The sequence below is a fragment of the Diadema antillarum genome, unplaced genomic scaffold (genome assembly GCF_040938485.1).
Source record: "Diadema antillarum isolate AM-2024a unplaced genomic scaffold, OU_Dant_1.0 seq00000234_RagTag, whole genome shotgun sequence".
Lineage (NCBI taxonomy): Eukaryota > Metazoa > Echinodermata > Echinoidea > Diadematoida > Diadematidae > Diadema > Diadema antillarum.
Window position 1 is genome coordinate 1,767,689 of NW_027271283.1, and position 21,552 is coordinate 1,789,240.

Sequence of the window (21,552 nt, forward strand, 5' to 3'; positions counted from 1 at the left end):
CTTGGGTAAGTAATTTTGCAACCTGTATTTTAGTAATGTCATACTGTCTGAAATACTGTACACTCGTACATACCACGAAAGCTTCACAATGGCAGAGTCTAGCCCCATGCACCCATGTATATGTTGTCAGTGCCCATCTGCTTGAATTGCAAAATGTTTCTTGTGATTTTTAAACATATCTTATTATATAGTCTGCGTGAAAGAGAATGATTATGCACCAGCTCACTTTACCATTCAGAAAAGACTAATTGGGGGGGGGGGGGGGGGGGGGGGGAGCATCTCATAAAGCATTTTGTCCAACAACTTTGTTAGACAAATTTGCTCCCAGCCAATCAGGTGCAAGGATTTCAGTAGCTTTAACAGTTTGTCAGGTGAAATACCTGACAAAACGCCATATGAAATGCTCCCCTGATTAACAGTTATTGTCCTTTGATGTACATTGACTTAGATTTGTTTTATGTATTGTCATTTTGCAGCAGACTCTGACTGGGACTCAGATGTAAGTATCCAGCACCACATTATTTTACTTATTGTCTGGAGTTTGTTTGATGTTTTGTTTTGTTTTGCTTTTGCTTTGGGTTTTGTTTTTTTTTTATTTGTTTGGTTTTTTTGTGTGTTTGTTTTATGGCACCAAGTTAGCACCCAGATGCAAGCTTTGTTGTACTGTTTTCAGTCTCTGTTACTGTAGTTATTGTAAATGTTAAATTGTTTTGTATTCAGTGTTCCTTTGTTTGTTTATTTGTTTTTTTGACCGATGAACCTCAAGAAAAATGTGAAAATCTTTGGAAATCAACAGATCTGGTTTATTTTCTCACTTTTGACAACAGTGAAAGTGTAGTGTTGCCTCATGCATGGATATATCTGCATGTATTATTTTTTTTTTTTCTTACATGAGGGAGCAGAATGGTTGTAAAAACTGTGTTTTAAAGATTAGATTAGCATGTCTGGTTTAAAAGACAGCAAGGACAAAAAAAAAATACAACATCTTCAAAATGCTTGAACACTGTACAATTTGTAGCTTGGGTTGCAAACATGAACGCAAGTGCAGAACCATTACTTCCTTAAAATCTTTCAATATACTTGTATCTTTTCAGGATGATCTCTTACCGTCTGATGGAGGCACAGCAAAAGGTCAGTCATTGTGTTAATAGTCCAATGAAAATTCGCCATGAAGAGATTCAGATTTGTTATTATTATTATTATTATTATTGTTATTATCATTATCATCATCATCATCATTAATATTATTATTACTACTACTACTGCTATCATTATCATTATTATCATTATGTGGCATTTCAACTTAAAATACAAATAGAAAATAATATTACATGATATCTAGAATTTTAAGTCACTCATAGTGGCAAGAGTGTTAGCGCTGCATTAGGGTAGTGTTTGAAGCAGTCAACAAAGCAGGGATGCCAAGTTCAAAAAAATTTTATGAGTGAGATTTTCATTACTCGACATCTCGGCATGCGAATATGCGCGCGAGCGAGGGTGTGGGAGGGGTTTTTCCCCCCTGTGGCCCGAGTCCCACGGTGGGGAGCTTTTTCAATTTTTAGCTCTTAATGGTGTGATCAGGCGCATACTTAAGCGACTGTAAGACAAAAGGGAAACATACCTTCATTTGCAACTATCACTTTAATCTTTTGAGCTATGCTCATTATAATAGGCCCAAGTTGCAGACTTCACCCAATGCGTGAGAAAAATGGGTGTCATGCGTGAGATCGTGAGATGGCCCCTAAATGCTTGAGTCTCACGCATTCTGCGTGAGACTTGGTAGCTCTGACAAAGTGCAATGATAAACCTCGTATTCTCGAATGGAAGCAAATTATCTGCCATATTCGGGGATGATAACTTTCTGTTCTCCCTGCGATGAACACTTAAACAAGCTGTGCAGTTCATACCATGCTGTTTCTTTTCCAGTTGCACAGTACATGTCATGTCATGTGTTGAGACCTGTCTGTTTGGCATGTTGAATGTCTTTATCATATAAGAAATGAAATGAAGTAAAAAATCTGATTGAATGATCAGCAACCGTAATAGAATATAAGCTGGCAAGTATCTTCCAAAAGTGATATAAACTGGTAATACATCAGTCAAAGAAATTGTTAAAGATTAAGGTTAAATGATGCAGAACAATTGTTAATGCTTCTTGAGATGTATACTTTTTAAAGTTATGACCAGCACATGGCAGAATGTTCTCTGCAACCATTCCAAGATCCAAACCAATCAACAACAGTCAAATGTTTCTATGGCAACACATCATGGTATCAATCTAGTAAATGTATGGCTAAACTAAAGCCATGCGACATACTTGTCAATATTGGCCATGCACTCAAAGAATATTCGACATAAAGAAAAGTCAAATATCCCCTTACTGTAGTCAAACTTTGTTTTGCCGTTGCCTGTGGGTACCACTCACCTTGCTTTGTAGATTATATTCTTTTGTGCGATATGTTCCTAGCTCCCTCAGAGTACTTTGCTTTGTGCAGGTACAATGTGTAGTTAGGGTTAATGGTTTCATCATCTGTTTGTCATTGTTGATATGATCCAGGGGATGCTGTTCATGTTGGTGGGAATCCCAAGCCAATTAACTCCAATACTGCCAAAGCAGGTGGCACAAAAGGCAACCCCAAGCCTGGCGGCAACAAGATGTTGGAAAGCAGTGACCACTGGGACACCGATGACGACCAGGAAGCAAAAGGCGGGGCTGATGACAGGGATGTGGATGGTGATGAGGAGGAGGAGGAGGAGGAGGAAGAGGAGAGTGAATGGGAGCAGGAGCGGAGAGCCCAAAAGCGGGAGCAGCCGACGGTGAGATGCCCCTTCAGTGCTACCTTTTTCATTGCTCTGGCCCAAAATGTTCAGGGTGCCAGCGATAGCATGTCTGCTGTGTGACATCCAATAATGTATCTTGCCATAGTCATTCACATTCCAGACTTATGTCCAGCACAAATAGACATGGAGAAAAGGGGGAGGGGGAGTCATACAAACCTGTTTGGCCACAACTAGATTAAGTGCAAGCTCAATACATGCTAACTTGCTTTCGTAATGGATAGATGCAAAATTTATTTGAAGTAAGTGCAAAAAATGCTTTCAACAGTATCCATAATTCTGTTCAAGTGAATTTCCAGTGATTAGAGTTAAATACATCTTGTTACTTCCAGGAATCGATGAATCAAGCCAGAAGGGGAATGGAGTTGGAACGGGAGCGACAGTGGGAAGATGATCAGCGTGCTGCCAAAGAGAAGATGATGCGAGAGGCAGAGGAGGAGCTGCAGAGGGAGAAAGAGGAGATGGCAAAGCAAGCCGAGATGGAGCGGCAGAGAAACGAGGAGGAGCGGCAGAAGCTTCAGCGGGAGAGGCAGAGGGTGCAGGAAGAGAAGGAAAGAGCAGAACGAGAGCAGCGGGCCGCAGAAGAGGAAAGGAGGCAGGAGGAACGTAGACAGCAGAGAGAAAGAGAGGAAGAACTGAGGAGGGAGAAGGAGATGATGGAAGCAGAGGTTGCTAGGGAACGCCAGAGGCTGGAGGAAGAGAGGCGGAGACTGGAAAAGGAGAAGATTGCAGAGGAAGCAAGGCAGAGGGAAGAGGAAGAGGCAAGAGAGAGGAAAAGAAGTGAAAAATTAAGCATGGAGAAAGAGAAGTTACAGTTGGATCTTGAGAAGGAGAGGAAGAAGATCGAGGAGGAGCGCAGATTGGTCGAAGAAAGAAGAGAGGAGGAAGCACGAAGGAGACAAGAAGAAGAGGAAAGGATGGCTAAGGAGATGGAGGTGAAGAAGAAGAGATTGGAAGAAGAGAGGGAAGGGGAGATGAGACACATTGAAGAGGAGAAGCAGCGCTTGGCAGAGGAAAAGCGATTGGAAGAAAAGAGAAGGGAAGATGAGAGGCAGCAGATGGAAGAGCAGAGAAGAGCTAACGAGCAGAAATTGGAGGAGGAAAGACGGAGGATGGAAGACAGAAAGAAAGCGGAGGAAGACAGAAGGGAGAAGGAACGGAAGCAGTTGGAGGATGAGAAGAAGCAGATGGAGCTCATGCTCACTGCAGAGAGAGAAAAATGGGAGGAGGAGAAGAAGCAGCAGGCAGAGGAGAAAAAGAAAATAGATGACTTGAAGAGACATTTTGAGATATTGAGAAGGCAGCAGGAAGAGGAGAAGAGGAAGATCCAGGCTGAGAAGGAGGAGGCGGAAGAGCGAAGGCATTTGGACGAAGAAAGGCTGAAGAGGGAAGAGAAGCGCATAGAAGAGGAACGAAAGAGGCAGGAAGACCTGAGGAAGCAACTTGAAGATGACCTCTTCAACAAGCGAAGCAGTGAAGAGGCGGACGACGGGAAGCGTAGAGCAGCTGCCCAGCACCTCGAAGACGAGAGGAGGAGACTGCAGGAGGAGAGGGATCGTGTGGAGCAGCAGCGGAAGGAATTTGAGGAGCTGCAGATCAAGGGCAAGGCGGAGCAAACAGCCCTGGAGAGATCCATCCGGGAGGAGCGATCTAGGTTGGAGGAGAGTTGGAGGGAATTGGATCAGAGGCGGCAGGAGATGGAGGTGACCATGCAGGACAAAGAGAGCCAGCGACTGAATCGTACCGATGCCCTGGAGGATGAGTTGAAGAAGGAGGCGGATCTCACGACAAAAGCAAAACGGGAGCTGGAGGCGGAGAAGCAAAAGCTGCAGGAAGAACGAGAAGAGCTGATGAACCGCACCAGGGAGATTGAGAAGAAGCAGATAGAGCTGGAGAACATGAAGCGGATGATGCGGCAGAAACTGGAGGAGCAGAGGCATCGGGAGCAGAGCTTTACCATGCAGCGGGCCCCGGGTAATCCGGGTAGGGAACAAGATGAGCAGCACGACCCCAGTGCAGACCACGCCCTCGACCTCTACCAGAGGAACATAGAACGCCGCCTCTTGGACGAGGAGCGGTCGGACACCGTCTCCTCCATGAGTCAGTTTGATGGACTAATCGATGAAATGACTCACGAGATGGAGTCCATGAAGATGGAGAAAGACCAGATGGAAATGTCGGCCAGTGGACCAGTGCTGTACAGCACCATGGGCAAGAGTCTAGGGGTGACAGGGGGCACGGAGACTTCCTTCATTAGGATGAACAACACATCTCAATTGGGACGACCTTCAGACACAATGTAAGTCATATCAGTATACAAAATGCTAGTTTTAGGCATTGGGTGCTATATGTAATGGGAAGCATTTTACTGTATGCTATTGACTGTAACTGTGACTTTTGGTCAGAAATGCTTTTCTTGAGGTGAGTCTCCAAAACATCAATCCATTTTATTGGGATGCAAAGTACTTGTTTAATCGCAATAAATAATATATACATTGAACACTGTAAAACAGCCAGGTGAAGTTACATGTGTATGTCAATATTTGACTCTTGGCAACACATAGTTCAGTAATCTTATTTGCTTCATACTTCTAAGAGATTGGAGGTCTTGGACTCATCATGAAAATGACAACTTAATCACTTTGAATAGATTTATCTGCCATATATCATACTTAAGAAGTAAGCCATATGTCAAGAAGACACTTTGAATAAAACAAGGGTCAAAAGTAATTGCATGAGTGATAGAAACAACATTCTATTTCCTTTTATTTTATTTCATATTTGCCAACGAGTAAGATTTTATCAGATTCAGTAAGATTTTTTATATTAAAAATTGCAAAATAAGATTTTCTCTCAGAGAAATAAGATTTTTTTAAGAATATTTAGATATACCTGTCATGTGTATTTTCTGAAGATTTGACTGAAAGTAAAGTTTTTTACTTCTGTTTGCATATAAGATAAGATTTTTGCTATCCACGAGTATTAGATATTTCATCTTGAATTGTTGGCAGGTATGTTATTTTGTTATGGTTATCACTATCATTTTGTATATCTCTCATAATCAATGATAAGAAAGAGGATAATAAGTATTATCATTTATGCTGCATTTACTGCCCTTGCAGTAACTACACTTACTACTGTTGCTACTGCTTCTACTGCTGCCACTACTACTGCTACTACTTCCACTATTACTACTTCTCTGACTAATACTACAATTCATACTCCAGCTATTACTACAGTGTACTATCACAACAGTTACTGATGTTGTTACTGCTTACCCATGATCAGCACTACTACAGTATTTCTGTAACTGTCGCTGTTATTACAACCATTATTATTTGTATCATCCTATGAATCATATCCTCATCAGTATTATCATCGTTGTCGTTATAAGTATCATCATTGCAATTATTTGTATCACTTCCGTCAATATTTCATCCAGCACTGCTACTGGGAGACCTCTCACTCATTCTCTACCCCCGTCCCTCCTGAACCATAATGCTGGCAACTCCAACAAGCCTGCACAGGTGAGATACAGGTCAACACGTTTTGCAACTCAAACCTTTAGAGAACTTTTGAATTCAACGACAAGAAACAAGCGCACAAACTTCACCAACATGTATTGGCACTTTGGACGTTTTTGGAACCGATCTTTTTTTTTCTCTTAAATTCCACACTGTGGATAGGAGGATGTAATATTTCTAAAAGAACTATGACAGTTGAAATTTTCTCTCAGCACACAGCAGGGAAAAGAAAAGCAATCTATACATTTCAATTGCTGCATTGACATTAGGCCATAGTGTGTGGTCTATCTGTTTTTTATTTATCAATTTTTTAAAATCTGAATTGGTGTGTTTTATGAAATTCTATGGTGTCTTTAAATTTCACAGCCGGAATGGATGGCAGTCGTGAACGAGGCGGATGGTCTGGATTATACCACCAGTGATGAGGGCAATGAGTCCAGCATGGAGGAGGATGGCCACCATGGCACCCTCCCAATCCTTGCCTCCACACCCATTGCACCCCTTTCCCACAACCCTGGTACCTCGCTCAATGCAAGTCTTGGTAAGTCGCCCGGAATGATGGATAGTTGTGCCCTTCAGATCACTCACTAGGGCAGAATGTCTGTTCCTATTAACCCGTTGAAGACTGGTCCAAGTATACTTGGGCAAGTGTCTATGGGAAATTCAGGTTATAGCAAAATCAGTCCGTCTTCAATGGGTTAAAACATCGCACAATACGTGGTATGAGGTTGAGCAGCAGGACCCCAATTGAATTTTCATGGACTTCTTTGCATGACTGTGTTCATTGCTATAGAAAGAATAAGCACCATGCCATCTATCTAACATCAGCCACTCAGCAGTGATGCTGTCATTGATATCAATTTAAATCTCTTTTTGAAGGAGAAATCCAAAAGGGGCTGAGTGGAGAGACATCTCCTCAATGCCTGTGGCCAGTCAAATTTTGTTTTCCCCTCAAACAAGAAGATTAAAATGTGCAGGAGCTTGGATGTTCTCCCCTTGAATTTCATTGCAGAGGTTCCACTATATCTTAGGGACAATAACTTCTACTAGGTATATTTCATTGATGATGATTGTAGAATTTTCTGACAAACATAGATATCATATGATATGTGTTTTTGAGACTCTAAAACTGTTCATCAGTGATGTAACATCTATATTTGGACAGCCATTTCTTGTTCGCCTTTCCAGTCAACTTTGTTGAGAAGTAATTGGTAACGGCACTGTTTCTTCTCTTTCTCCACGGCGGACATTAGATGCGTCGGTGTCCATTCAGGTCCAGCAAGCTCTTCGCGATCAGCGCCAGCGGGCTGACCGGGAGAAGAGCGCGAGGCTGAACGCCGAGAACCGCTGCAAGACACTGCAGAGCGAAAAGCGAGACCTCTACAAGTGAGTCGAGTCTGCAACTCTTTCTGCAGTGTGCGTGGATGGAGTAGGACCTCCCAGCGTTTTTAAAGGGAAAACACAGTTCTCATGTGACTGTAGAAATTGTTGATTTTTGCACTGAAAAGGGATACATGCAATGTAGATAAATATCGCAAGAAATGTGTGAAATGACTCGATGATAACACAATTAAAGTTGGGTTTTGCCAAAAATCTGAAATATTGTCCCAAAATGTAAGCTAAAAGTGTTTTAATCTGAGAGCATACCCAAACCTGGCTGCTATGGAATGTTTTATGATTGATTACAAATTAATAGCAATATCCATCCATCTTCTGCGCAAGAGTAAATTGCATGCTCCTTATTGGGAAATGCTATTGCTAGGGCACGATTGATCAACACATAACATTTTATGTACCTGTTCCCTCTTCTGAACAAGGAGGGCACTTCATGAATAAAGTCTTGTGCCACAACTGGATTCATTTTACACTTTTGATCTCAAAATACTCCAAAACAACTCAGAATCTCGGCAAATTACGTCAGGTAGATCAGTTTCTTGGTAGACCTTTGTAATTTATAAGTGGGAAGTTGAGAATACCTGATGATTCTCTTCGGGGGGGGGGGGGGGGGGGGGGGGGATGGATTCTGCCGCCACCCCCACCCCCCGAGATCTCGGCCGTCGGTGGTGCGATCGCGATGAAATTTTGCATGCGTGAGACCCATGTCATAATCTACAAGATTGTGTCATGAGATTTTTTGAAAGAATCAATTTCTAATTTTAATTAATTAATTATGCAAATTAAGCTCAAGATGATATTTTAGCCTAATTAAAAGCATTGAGAGTCTAATTTTTGATCTGTAAATCTGTTTTAGCATATTCAACAATTGTACATCACAAAAACTTCCAAAACTCATTTCAATTCTTATGTATTTTATTGTTTTCAGAATTTCTTATGTATTTCTTCGTTTTTCAACTTTTGTTTTTTTCTTTGTTTTTTCATTGGAAATTGTCACTGACCACTTTTCTACCATAATTAGCACAAAATTAATCAATGAAAGTGATTAATTGTAAAAATAATTAGGTTTTTATGACTTTCATGACAGAACACTGTTTTCCATAGGAAATATACACAAAATCACAAAATTGTGCCCGTTTTGGGGCGACATTCCGTGACAAAAATGGTCGTGGCTTTGCAAAAGTATGTGTGGACGTTGCAAATTTGGTCTCAAAAGTTGCGCGAGACTTGAACGAAGAAAGTCAAGAAGCCTCGCGACGAGGCCTTCTCGCATTACAGATTTATAGCGCGAAACGTCGAGGGGGGGGCGGATTCCGCCCCTGCCCCCCCGGCCCTTTTAGGGTTAAAAGATTCGCAACGCACATATTTATTTCTGCAAAATTGTATGTTCAGGAGATGCCAACTGATACTATTTTGCAAAATATTGTACTCTTTTCTTTTTTTTTGGCCAAATACTGCAGGTTTTCATGGGAAAATACTGTTTTTCCAAATTTGTTTTTCCACATGTGTGTACAGGAAAGTTAGAAGATTGTTTTTTCACCCAAAATACACCTTTTCAGCCCTCAGAATACTGCTATGCTGTTATAAAAAGGCATCTAGATATGCATTCTGGATTCATTTTTGTGTGTGTGTGTGTGTGTGTGTGTGTGTGTGTGTGTGTGTGTGTGTGTGTGTGTGTGTGAAACCTCTTTACCATCGTTTCTCTTGCGGTCCGTTCATCATTACTGTGTGTCATCTCGTCTCTCCCTGCAGCAAGCTGACTGCCGTCAGTGAAATTAAGGCAGCCCTAGACTCCAGGCTGCTGGACATGGAAGCCCAGATTAGGTCCATGACGTAAGTGAAGCTGCTGCGTCCATGTCATTCGATACATAATAGTCCAAATTCGCAAACATAGTTGAAATCAAATTTATGCTGTTAATCTTCTTCTTGAAACTTAAACTGAAATTCTTCTTCTTCTTGTATGGCACAATGTGCCTAGTTGATACTGTTTGCCGAATATTGCTGGTCACCTGGGCTGAACCACAAGGGATTGGCATCATTCGCCCAATTAAAATGTAGTTCATGGACTATTGGAAACAAGCACATATCAGGACACATTCACTTTTTGATGTCTGTAGTATACATGCATCTACTCAGATGAAGTTTTCAGTTGTTTCATGAGCCAAATTTTAAATTGCCTTCATGAATTTAGACCAATATGTTCAGAAAAGTAGAGCCTTATTGCTGATATCCAGTGGAGTGACATATTGTATGTACTGGGCCTGGCAGGAGGACATGTTTTACGTAGGGTGGAGGTGTTGCAGGGACTGATAATTGGAAAAATAAGACTCCATTTTTGAGAGGAGATTTAAAGATGAGCAGAAGGAAATGAGAAAGTAATTTCATCTTATGTTGTAGCCCCATACTACGGAAGCCTTGAATTTTAGAATGATCGAGGTGGAAAGAAATTATGTATCTGTGTTCACCAAGTCTTCCAGGTCAGTTTTGTCAGTGGTAAATATTGTCTTGTAATTTGTACTGACCATACTAAAGAGAAGGAAAAATGAGTGCATTCATACTCGTGTCAGCTGCTCCGCATTAGCTCCCAAATAATGGCATGTTAAGTCTCAAAGGTAATGTTTGATATAGGGGACCTTGTAACATGTAGTTGGTGGTTTGTTCATTGTGACTTGTGGTTAACAACATCAATCTGTTCCTCTACTGTGATCAGTTCAAAATGCCCAAAGTCTCAACTGTAGGTTTAACCGTCTTCCAACCTATGTGTAAATGTTGAAAAGACAATAAATCATAATTGCCTTAGTTTTGAAAACACTCACATGAACAATGGCAGTGCCCCAAAAGTATATATCATTTTTTCAATTCAGATGAATTGTCCTGATTGCATGTCACAAGTCAGTGCAGAAAATTGTCTTTTTGCTTCCTCCCTAAAGTGATAAGGCTCTTTAATCATTGTGTACAGTCTAATATGAGTTTTAAAGAATTGCATGTGTGCATTTTTACTAGCCAGGCTTTACCCCATGCTACTCCTGTCTTTTTCTTTGCTTTTTTTTTATTGCAGCCACAAATTGGACCAGGAAACCGAGAAACGCTGCAGTGCAGAGCTGATCTTGAAGAAAACCAAAGAACAACTCATCAAGAGGGAGGAGGCATTTGCAAAGTAAGACAAATCTAATGATATTTTAAAGAATACAAACATGCTGCAGTAGAGCTATTGCAAAAAAAAGTTGGCCATGTGTCATGTTGTAACTATTACCCTCTGCAGAAGCAGTGAATGTTCATTGCTGCTTGTAGCCCAGGAGTGTATTAAAATGATGTGGGAGGATGTGAATTTCATGGGGAGCTACAACATTTTCACATGGCCCCCTTTCATTACATTATATGTTAAAGATACATGTCTCCTTCATCCAGGGTAGCCTCTTCAGTGTTGCCACTGCTCTACTAGAGGGCCCTGCCATTATTATTAACCTAGCATTACCAGGTACCCATTCATACACAGTACTCTGGGCATAGAGGGACATGGTTGGTAAAAAATCTTGTCCAAGGACATAGGAACTTGATATGATTTGATTTCCTATTGAAAGTCAAGGATCTAATCCTTTATGCCAAAGTATAGTCATGTGATAATGTGCATACTTATTATCTTGCTATGTGCTTATATTGAACAGATTGGAATAATAAAGAATAGCTTTGTAGAAGGGAAGGTATATTCTACTTTTAAAACTGGAAAAGTCAGCTGAAAGAAATTTAGAAAATATGTGCTATATTTTCATTTCCAAGTTAATTTCAACAATTTTTGCCGCTTTTGTAGAGAAGTGGAGGCCAAGCAGAGGGCGGAGCTTGCCGCTCGCACCATCCAAGTTGACCTGAGGTCAGCCACCAATCTGATCAAACAGGTGAGGTCGTAGTAGGTCAAAGGTCATTCATTATTTTGCCCAAGAGATTGGACCTGATTATTTCCCATTCACCTAAAAATGTGGAGCTCTGTGTCTCACCAGTATTGTCTTAAATGTGAATGGGGGAATGGCTCAAAGGCAAAGGATGAGAAACTGTGTATTTGTTTGTGGGGGGGGGGGGGGGTTGCATGTTTTTGCAGCTAGACGTGATATTGATCTTGATATCCACATTTCCCTTCCCTTTCCCCTTTCTCACTGTCAGATACCTTCATCTCTTTGTTTATTATTTTTTGTCCTTATTACACTTGTATATACTAGTAGTTGAATAAAAGACTAATTTTTTGTAAGCAAAATAGGATATTTAGGATTGATAAGAGTCTTACTCTTTTTAGGTAAATCAACAGTAGGACAAGTGAGCTCAAGTGATTATGTGGCAGGAAATCACAGCTGAACTGAAACACTACCCTTATTTGAAATACACGAATGACTGCAGTTATGCTCCAAACTCACTGCTTATGTGCCCTTCACCTCCAGTGCTTTAGTAAAATGGTGTAATGATTTCCAGACAGAGCAGATTTCATCACTTTCCTGAAGGAAATATGACATGAAGCACTAAAGATCCATGGGAAAGTGAGATTATGCTCATAGATATGCTTCTCTATGAATGTCAAATCTTTAAAGTGTACATGTACACATCAGGGGCTGTGGAACCTGCTGTTAAAAAAAAAAAAATAAATAAAAGGTAGGTATGATTGACCCTTGACCTCCCCCCCCCCCCCCCATCAGCCCACAGTCCCCACCCTGAAAAACGTTCTGTGTCACCTACACATTGGTGGAGGTTGATGAATCCTGGACCCTCTGTGATTGAATGTAAATTGGTGTAGATCGCATTGTTGAATTGACTGTGCATATTTCTCTTGATCCCACATCCCAATCCCTATGCCCAATCCCCACCCCTATCCCCACGCCCCAATCCCCACCCCCCATCCTCATCCCCACCCCCATTCAGCTGGAGGAGGAGAGGGACGAGTTGCGGAGGAAGGCAGCCAGTGAGAGGAACGCCAGGATGCTGCACCGCGATCTCGTGCAGGAGCAGGATGAGAAGCAGAGGACCCTCCAGATGGTAGGAGAGCAACCCCACTCAGTGGCCACCTGCCATAGCCCTCTCTTACACAGCATACATGTGCTGATTGTTGCAAACTAATCCCTGAATGGTTTTTGTAGAGGGGTTGCCGGTCATAGTAACATACAAATAATGCACATGTGAGAGTGTGTTAGTGGAGATGCAGTGCACTCGAGGACGTTTACAATGGTGCGACTTGCACAAGTTTGTGAATACCCAAGAGTGGGCTGCATCTCCACTTAAATCACAAACTTAAACCCGCGCATTATTTGTTTTATAAAGTGGACCTATCAACCATGATAGCAACAGGTAAAACTTTAGTATTGCAATACAATGGGGATGCTCTGTGATTGGTCATGCAGACTGCCCTCATGAATCAAAGCACTGTCTTGCAATTCTAACAGCTGCACAAAGCAATTGGGAATCTGCCACAGGATAATGCGGATTGCAGTTATGCTGTTTTGCTGCACACTTTTTGCACTCGCGTGCGTCAGTGATGAAAGTTAAAAGAAAAGAACACAGTGCACATAACTCATTTCCGCGCCACTGACTGGCTACTTTCATGAACCCATTTTATAATAAAAAATTTATAGATTCTGATCATTCAGACTGAAAGAAAAACAACTGCTGTCTGTCCTGGCATGACTGATGGGAGAGAAAGATTTTTGGTTCAGTTTGTCATATGAATGTGCAGTCTAAATTTTTGTGTGACTCTGAGGAGTACACTTCATCATAGGTTGTGAGAATACATATTTCCATGTGAATTTGAAGAGTGTTCGTCTACATAGATTGAGCTACATCCTAGCAGAGAGCCATGAACTTTTTGAGAGCAGTGATGATCAAGTGGAATGCAATAAAATTTCTTTATTTAAATCTGAAATATTTATCACATTACTAAGTAATACTATATATGAATGTAATGGGATATCGGTATCTTGGGGAGGGGGGCACTTTCTCTCAATAGCAGCATGATAACACCATAGGTAAGGCATTGCTTCATTTGTTTTTTTTTTTTATTCCACAACAGGAAACATCAAAGTTCCTAGCAGAAAAGGTGAGTGGTTGCATGTCAATGCAGAACACCTTGCTGTAGAAGTACATTAGATTTTGTGACAAAATAAGATGTAGTAAAGCTTGCATCATTTAATGAAAAATGTATAAATCACAGAGTGGAGTGTATTGAAGACTACTGTTATCCTCTGAACTGCCTCACAAAACGATTTCTTGGTTCTAGCTTTGGGATCCGTATCCTGAATGTGTCGCCATGGATAATGAAATCGGTAGCAAGATGAAGACATATCACACTCTAGCTCACCTGCTGTCACAAAGAAGCAATTTTGATGTATATATATTTTTTCTTTTGTGTGTGTGATTGTGTTCCTGTCTGGATGAATCTGTGTTAGTGTGTGTAAAGACATTTTTTTTTTCTTTCCAAACACATCTTTGCAAACATTTTATCATTATAAACCAAATTTTAAGAAGTGACCATTGTGTCAGAAATCACCTTCAGACTGGTAAGGGATAACTGTCATCCAGTGTGGGTAATACCTGTGCAAAGCATACAATATCTTTGCAACAGGTCCTTGACAATAGTCGGTGAGAATAATGACAAAGTGGAGTAAAAAAGAGAAAGAAACAAAGTCAGTGCTCTCTGGTATGTGATGAGAACAATCTGATGTGAGTAATGACCACTGATCGAGATGCAGCTGTTATGTCACCATGTCTACCCCGTCCAGGCCGAAGCTGTGGCAAGGCTGGAAGCAGCTGATGAGAGCAGGAAAGCCGCCCTCTCCCATAATGACAGGCTGAAGAGTGACCTCTTCTCCCTTAAGGTGAGAACGTTAAAGGATTATTACCAAGAATATGACCTCAAGGAGGGAAAGATGTGTGGAGGGGTGCAGACAAAAAGATCATACAGCTATTTTCTTTAAAAGTTTCCTGTACGTGTGAGTCATCATGCCCCTCAAGGAACGGGGAACTTCAAGTGTCGTTGGTCAGAAAGATAAAGTTCAAGGGATAGATCAGGAAAAGAAAATGATCTCATAATTCTGAATTTGGTCTGAGATATCACCACTCCCATCATCAATCACTATCATCATCATCATCATCATCATTAGATTCCAGACACATTAATTGATCAGTGAAATCACACTAGCATGTGTGTCAATAGATGAACAAAGCACAGTAAAGGTTCAAAATTATCACAGGAGAACATGACAGGGCAAGATCAAACATTTTGCGTAATGAGAGGAGTGCTTCTCATCAGCGAAACCCCCCCCCCAAAAAAAAACAACAAACAAACAAACAAATAATAATCATAATCATAATAATAGTAATAATCATAATGTTAATAGTAATAATAATAATAATAATATTAATGATGATGATGATGATGATAATAATAATAATAATAATAATGATAATAGTGATAATAATGATGAAAATAATAATATTAATGATAATAATAATGATAATAATAATAAAAATGATAATAATGATAAGTAAATACATACGTAATGTACATTAAAAAAGAAAGAAAACTATGGCACATAACATCAGCACACAGTCAAGTCACCCAAAATGGCATCATTCTGTAGTGAAGAAACACTGACAGGATCAGTAAGGGTTAGGGTCATGACCTTTACTCCGTGGGCATCTTTTATCCAAGCATAAGTTGCCTGCTTGCCTGTGTCCAGTGACTGCCACATGTTCATCCGGCATTGTAAATTCGTGCAGTAAAGTTAATGCTATCCCCCATCGTGATTAAATGAACACCAAGCAGTTATGAGTAATCTATCAAAGTCAATCTCACATCTTTAGTTATTGCTAGCATGCTACATTCAATTTTACAAGCAAATGATTTTCGCTTAACTTAGCTTTGTACTTTATAACCTCCTACTGTTAGAAAAAGTCGTCTTCTGTTGTATGATGCAATACAACGGGGTGGGTGAGGGGATATAAACTTATAGGTGATATGTCATGATTGTGTACTGTTTGCTATTCGTGTATATATTCTTCCAAGAAAGGTTGTCGTATTGTAGCTGTAGATCACAAATATCGATGAGAGTTTAATATATCTTGTTTCAGGTGGAGTTAGAAAGACAGAGAGCCCATCACCGTGACAACCAGGGTTACCTAGCAACGGAGAACCAAGAACTTGCCAACAAAATAGAGGAACTCAAATCAGACATTGTGAGTGTTTTGATGTGATAATCAGCTGGAGCATTTTTATTTTGATTTCAATTCAATGGCATTGAACATAGGCCTCCTCCTCCTGCTCCTCTGCCTGCTCCTCTGCTCTTCCCTCTCCTCTATCATCTCCTCTCCCTCTCCTCCTACTCCTCTTCCACCTCCTTCTCTTCTTCCTCCTCCCCTTCTCTTCCTCCTCCTCCTCCTCTTCCTCCTCTTCCTCCTCCTCCTCTTTTTCCTCCTCCTCTTCCTCCTCCTCTTCCTCCTCTTCCTTCTCCCCCTCCTTCATCTCATCCCCCTCCATCATTTGGCCTGTCATTCATTGATCTAATTTTTGTCTTTTGCAATTGGCCAGCAAACATTTGCCAAGATTGTTTTACTATCTATTTTCGTGGTACAGTGCACTCCCTTTATAACGAACACAATTTTAATGAATTTCCAGTTATAATGAAATAAAAATCCAGGTCGCAAAATCATCGGCTCTATGTGTTTTTTTTTTGTTTATTTGTTCGGTTATAACGAAATTTCGATATAACGAAAGAAAACTGCCGGTCCCGAGGACTTCGTTATAACCCGAGTCCACTTTATTTGTTTGGCAGCAAGTGAACGAGGAGGCCCTGGCCCATGCCACCATGGCCTTCAACGCCCAGCTGGCTGCAGTCCGGGCCGAGAACGCCAAGCTCTACTCTCGGCTGGAGAAAGGTGCCATGGAGAAGGACAAACTGCAGATGGAGGTTTGCATCTTTTATGCCATCCTTGTGACCAGAAACTCAATTTGTAAACTCTGCTTGCCCATCGGTCTGTATTCAAAGAGACTGTTTATTACTCCCCCCCCCCCCCCCCCCCCCCCCCGAACACGAAACAAATGAAGTTGGAAGTTACATTAAACTTTCCTTTCTTTTTCCAAAATTTTCAGATTTGTGTATTTGAGCGTGCTTAAAAAAATGATCATGGTTATGAAAATAAGTTTGAATACTAATAAATATGTTATGGTCCATTGTTTCTTCTTGCTGATTTTTGCCCTTTATGTATAATTATGCTGTGTGATATAAGAACTGGTGCTACATAGTGTGCCTGTAACTTTTCTGTTCCCCTCAGCTTTCCTCTTCCAAGAAACTTCTGAATAACACCAACGGTGAGCTGGAGAAGGTCCAGCAGGCACGCAGTGAGAGTGAACGGTGAGTTGACTGCCTAACAAAACACATCAGCAGAGGGGTGCATGCTTCTTGGTATGACGTCACAGAAGAAGTTTGCTAAAGCTGTCATCATTAGCCGAATCATGAGCCAAATTGTGACTGGACCACTGACTACAGTGGATCGGACTTCTTCTGACTCATGGAAATGGGTCAGAGCGTAAGCGCTAAAGAGGAGTCGATAGCATAGGTCTCTGTGGGAAACTTGCGTCATGCGCCTGCGTATGCATTCGACTAAACCACTGGGTCTATGTGCCTTTAAAAGGACTGAACGTTTGATGTGCTAATACAGTGTATATGTGTTGTTTTTTCTGCTTTTTTTTTTGTTATTCCTTTTTGATGGAACATCTGTTGGACACATGACCCTTCTGGGAATGCTATTGTTGATTACTCTGCTGGACACAAAATTCTTCTTCTTCTTCTCCTTTTTTATTTAATTAATCTTTAAGTCCTCAACAAATATCCAACAGACATGTACTTCAGATGGACTTAAATGGTCTGGAAGGGGAACATGATTGTGATGTGGGATGTGTATGTTTGATTCCACAGTGCCCTGAGAAACAAGCAGGAAGAGTGGAACCGTTCCATGGAGAAGCTGCACATTGAACTTTCAAGTGTCAAAGATACCAGCCAGGTATGCAAAGACATGAGCTGGGTGTTTCCTTGTACCCATATTATATAGGCTCATTATGAAGTGAATTTTGTCAGAATTTGACCCTAGGTTCTGATGAAGTTTAGTTTCATCAGTATTTAGGCTATAGATTGCTTAAGAAGTTTAGTTTTATCAGAATTTACGGAAAGTTCCTTCAGAAGTTTACTCTCTTCAGAATGTTGTCTACTGGTTCTTTGTAAAGCTTAGTTTCATCAGAATTTAGGCTATAGGTGAATTAAAAAGATTAGTTCCGTCAGAATTTACACTATAGGTGCCTTATGAAGCTTAGTTTCATCAGAATTTAGGGGATAGGTTTCTTAAGAAGTTTAGTGCTGTCAAGATTTAGGCTATAGGTGTCTGTGAAGTTTAGTTTTGGCCTGTTATCAATAGTGCATTATGATTAGGTTGCTATGTCAAATGAAATGTTTTGCTTGCTCTCTATTTCATGCAAGAATGATATTTCCAGCTGGTCTAAATTGTAATGAATAATTTGACAATCTTTGATTTCTGTATCTTTTAAAAAAAAAACTGTATATGTGTTGTGAGATGCTATATGCCCAAGATTTCATTTAGCTTTTAATACTACACATGCCTGATTTTAATATTAAACTGCTGGGTTTAAAGAGAAGGAACTCCACAAATTTGACATTACACCTGTGGAAATGAATTTGTGTGTTAAACTGTGTAGACCTGTGTGAGTGATGTGAGACTGGGAGTAGGCTTTAAGTGTGGTAAAATTTGTGAGCATTTACTCTTACCTTTGTCCCCCTTCATTTACGGACAGGTCTCTTCTCGAAAACTGAGTAATGCAGAAAGCAAGATTCACAAACTTGAGAAGGAGGTAAGTACAGAGGTTGGACAATGCTATTGATATCAAGATATATAGATCTTAGTATGGAATTAAATTATAACATGATGGGTGATTTGTGGAATCGCCAACACATGACATTCATTGTTTCCATTATAGTGGATGGTCATGCAATATCACCATGAATTCTTTCATGTGGAATCAATGTTGCAGATTCACTGATAAATCATTACAATAAATCTTGCATACTCCGTCAAGCACAATCTTAGTGTATAGACCCCATATGCTTTATTAGCTGATGGGCAATATTTTATAATGTATTTTTAAAAACTTTTGTATGTATATGTAAGAGTGCATTAAAGATCATGCACCATTTTCAAAATAGGTCACTTTTAATTGCTTCCAGTTTATCATGTCATGTGTATGTTAAATATTTGATAGGAACTGATTTAAATGCTGTGTTTGTCCACGTGATGAATTTCGTTTTCAAAGTTTTTGGTGCTTGTTTGCGTGTGATACCTTGTGCTTGAGAATAATCATGTCTATAGAACAAACAACGGTAAGACAGAACATGCCTTTGCCTAAGTTTGATATCCACTCTGGAACACTGTTGTCAAATTTCTGCTTGCAATACTTGTTTTGCTGAAGTGTTCTACTGAATAGAAGAATTTGATAAAGTCTGCTTTGGGTCACTAGTGCTTACATAAGCCCAGCATCAACTTGAATCATGGGGAAAAAATCAAATCCCAACTGTTATAAATGGATTTTTTTTTTTTGGTCTGATTTCTGTGTGACAGCTCCAAGTTGCTGCGGCAACCCTGAGAGAGCGTTCCAACCAGATGGCCAACCTCCAGAGGGAGCTAGACCAGCGGAACACCTCCCACCATTCCCAGGATTCAATGCTGCAAAAGGAGAGGGTGAGTCACGGATGTCACTCTGACTTAAATCCTTGTCTTCAATTGTTTGTTTGTTTAGTGTACATTTTGTTTTAACCCATTGAGGACAAGCTGATTTGGCTTTAACACGCACTTCCCGTAGATCCCTGCCTTAGTATACTAGGGACTTATCTCCAACGGGTCAAGTCTCGTATTGTGATATATCATACAATTATTCAAATTTTGTGTGTATTGTCAAGATTTCATTGTTGCTCTAGACATTTGTACACTTCCTTTGCTTCCTTCCATATGGAGGGTAATGCCCATCCTTGGTGGAAAACAATTCAGATTTGGTTAGACAACATTAGCCTTTTCACTGTCATGTGTATCTGCTCCAAAAGTTCTGAAGACTTGCAAATATCAGGACCTTCAGTTTAAGAAACTTGTGTAGAGCTTTCAGGTGGTATTTCATACCCCAGAGATATTTGCAAGAGAGGACAAAAAGTTGTGTGGTGTTATTGTGCAAAGCTTCAATGATGCTTATTGAAAGTTCTTCAGTAAAGGAATTAAAAATAATCACTTGTAGTGGTAGAACTATGAGTTAACTCTATGAGCCAGTGATGTGAGTTAATGAGAACAGCAAGCTAGCATTGATGTGAATTCTACATACACCCCTTGTGCTTTGGTAGAGTTCAACATCTTTCCTTCTTTGAAATGGAAAATAAAGTGCACCATCTCTTCAACTTAATGTCAAGTCTGTGTACAATTTTTGTACCTGTGTGTGACATGAATCCTGACAGTAAGCTTCATAGATTTTTGCATGTGTGAAACTTTCATGAATTTCGCAAGGAGTCATGGTCCCTAAAAGTAAAATGCATGCAAAGGTTTTAGTCTGGGCAATCTAGTAATGCAGCAAACTTGATAGTTCTTTCATGGTCGGCAATTCGCGAGATTTTCATGCCTCAAACAAGGCTGTCGGCTATAATTTGCAAAAGTTTCATGCCACAAATTTTTCTGGTTTTACAGTATGTGATAACATACTTTCATGTGTGAGGGTGTTTTGTTTTGTTTTTTACCTCCTAGGGATGCAAATGTAAGATACTGATGGTTCGCTATTGTCCAGAAAATTTCCAACATACATTACGCAAGCTCACCATTTTACTATTCACCGGCCAAATGTGTTTGCTGCATATTAAAGATAGTGAGGACAATGCAAAGGCTCTGTCTTGAGGGTTTATGTTATTTATTGTTAACATGATATCTTTTGGGCTACCTCACAGGGAGAAAATTCCAAGCTCGTCGCCAAAGTGGAGGCTCTCAATACCAGGTATGTAAGGCTCATTTAGTCCTTGGACAGTGCTGTCAGTGCTGTTGTACAGAGCAGGACACAAGAGAGCAGATTTGTCACATACTACCAAATGTCATGCAAGCATATTGTAATAATGGAAAATTTCGCTGTGTTGAAATTTTCGCCCATTTCACGCATAATTATAAACACACGAAAAACATCTTATCTGGCTGAGTGCAAAAAATTACTCGCGCAAAAATGTGCACTTTTACAGTATTATACAAAACAATATTGCATAATGTTTGGTTTCGATTGAAAACAGGATCTACTATTAAAATGACCAGTTGAAAGAGAGATGAGAGGTTACGTGAGAGGAATAATGGTACATTTGGAAAAGGATGTGTGTATGAAATACTGCATTACCCTTCTGATATTCCATGAATACCTTCTTTTTTTTGTCCATATCAGTTGACATCTTTAGATTGCAAAGTGCTAATGCTTACAAAGTTATAACCCTTCCATTTATTTTTCTTCCCAGAAATGAGCTTATCCCTGAACAAAAAGATGAGAATTAATAGTGATAGGCAAAGGAAAATTATATGGCATTATTCTAGACCTTTCTTTCACATGAATATATCTTGTTCAGCGACACAATGTGCAAAGGTTTATTTTACGAAAATGATCTAAATCAATTTGAATCTCAACTTCAAATGCCTGTCCCTTGTCGATTGCATTTTTGACAGCAGCAAGTGAAAGTCTCAGCATAACTGGTTT

The 21,552-nt window shown here is 40.2% G+C and overlaps 1 protein-coding gene across 1 annotated transcript in view; it reads left to right on the forward strand.

Moving 5' to 3' along the window:
• LOC139729327 (uncharacterized) overlaps window positions 1-21,552 on the forward strand; it is a 75,863-nt gene that overhangs the window by 13,850 nt on the left and 40,461 nt on the right. Inside the window, exons 14-33 of the mRNA XM_071640253.1 lie at window positions 477-499; window positions 1,095-1,131; window positions 2,558-2,807; window positions 3,191-5,137; window positions 6,281-6,365; window positions 6,729-6,903; window positions 7,616-7,748; window positions 9,510-9,590; window positions 10,816-10,914; window positions 11,566-11,650; window positions 12,660-12,773; window positions 13,801-13,827; window positions 14,510-14,605; window positions 15,861-15,965; window positions 16,562-16,696; window positions 17,061-17,140; window positions 17,705-17,789; window positions 18,592-18,648; window positions 19,413-19,532; window positions 20,771-20,817. Of these exons, the coding sequence (XP_071496354.1) occupies window positions 477-499; window positions 1,095-1,131; window positions 2,558-2,807; window positions 3,191-5,137; window positions 6,281-6,365; window positions 6,729-6,903; window positions 7,616-7,748; window positions 9,510-9,590; window positions 10,816-10,914; window positions 11,566-11,650; window positions 12,660-12,773; window positions 13,801-13,827; window positions 14,510-14,605; window positions 15,861-15,965; window positions 16,562-16,696; window positions 17,061-17,140; window positions 17,705-17,789; window positions 18,592-18,648; window positions 19,413-19,532; window positions 20,771-20,817 (3,781 nt within the window). The remainder of the gene's footprint in view (window positions 1-476; window positions 500-1,094; window positions 1,132-2,557; window positions 2,808-3,190; window positions 5,138-6,280; window positions 6,366-6,728; window positions 6,904-7,615; window positions 7,749-9,509; window positions 9,591-10,815; window positions 10,915-11,565; window positions 11,651-12,659; window positions 12,774-13,800; window positions 13,828-14,509; window positions 14,606-15,860; window positions 15,966-16,561; window positions 16,697-17,060; window positions 17,141-17,704; window positions 17,790-18,591; window positions 18,649-19,412; window positions 19,533-20,770; window positions 20,818-21,552) is intronic.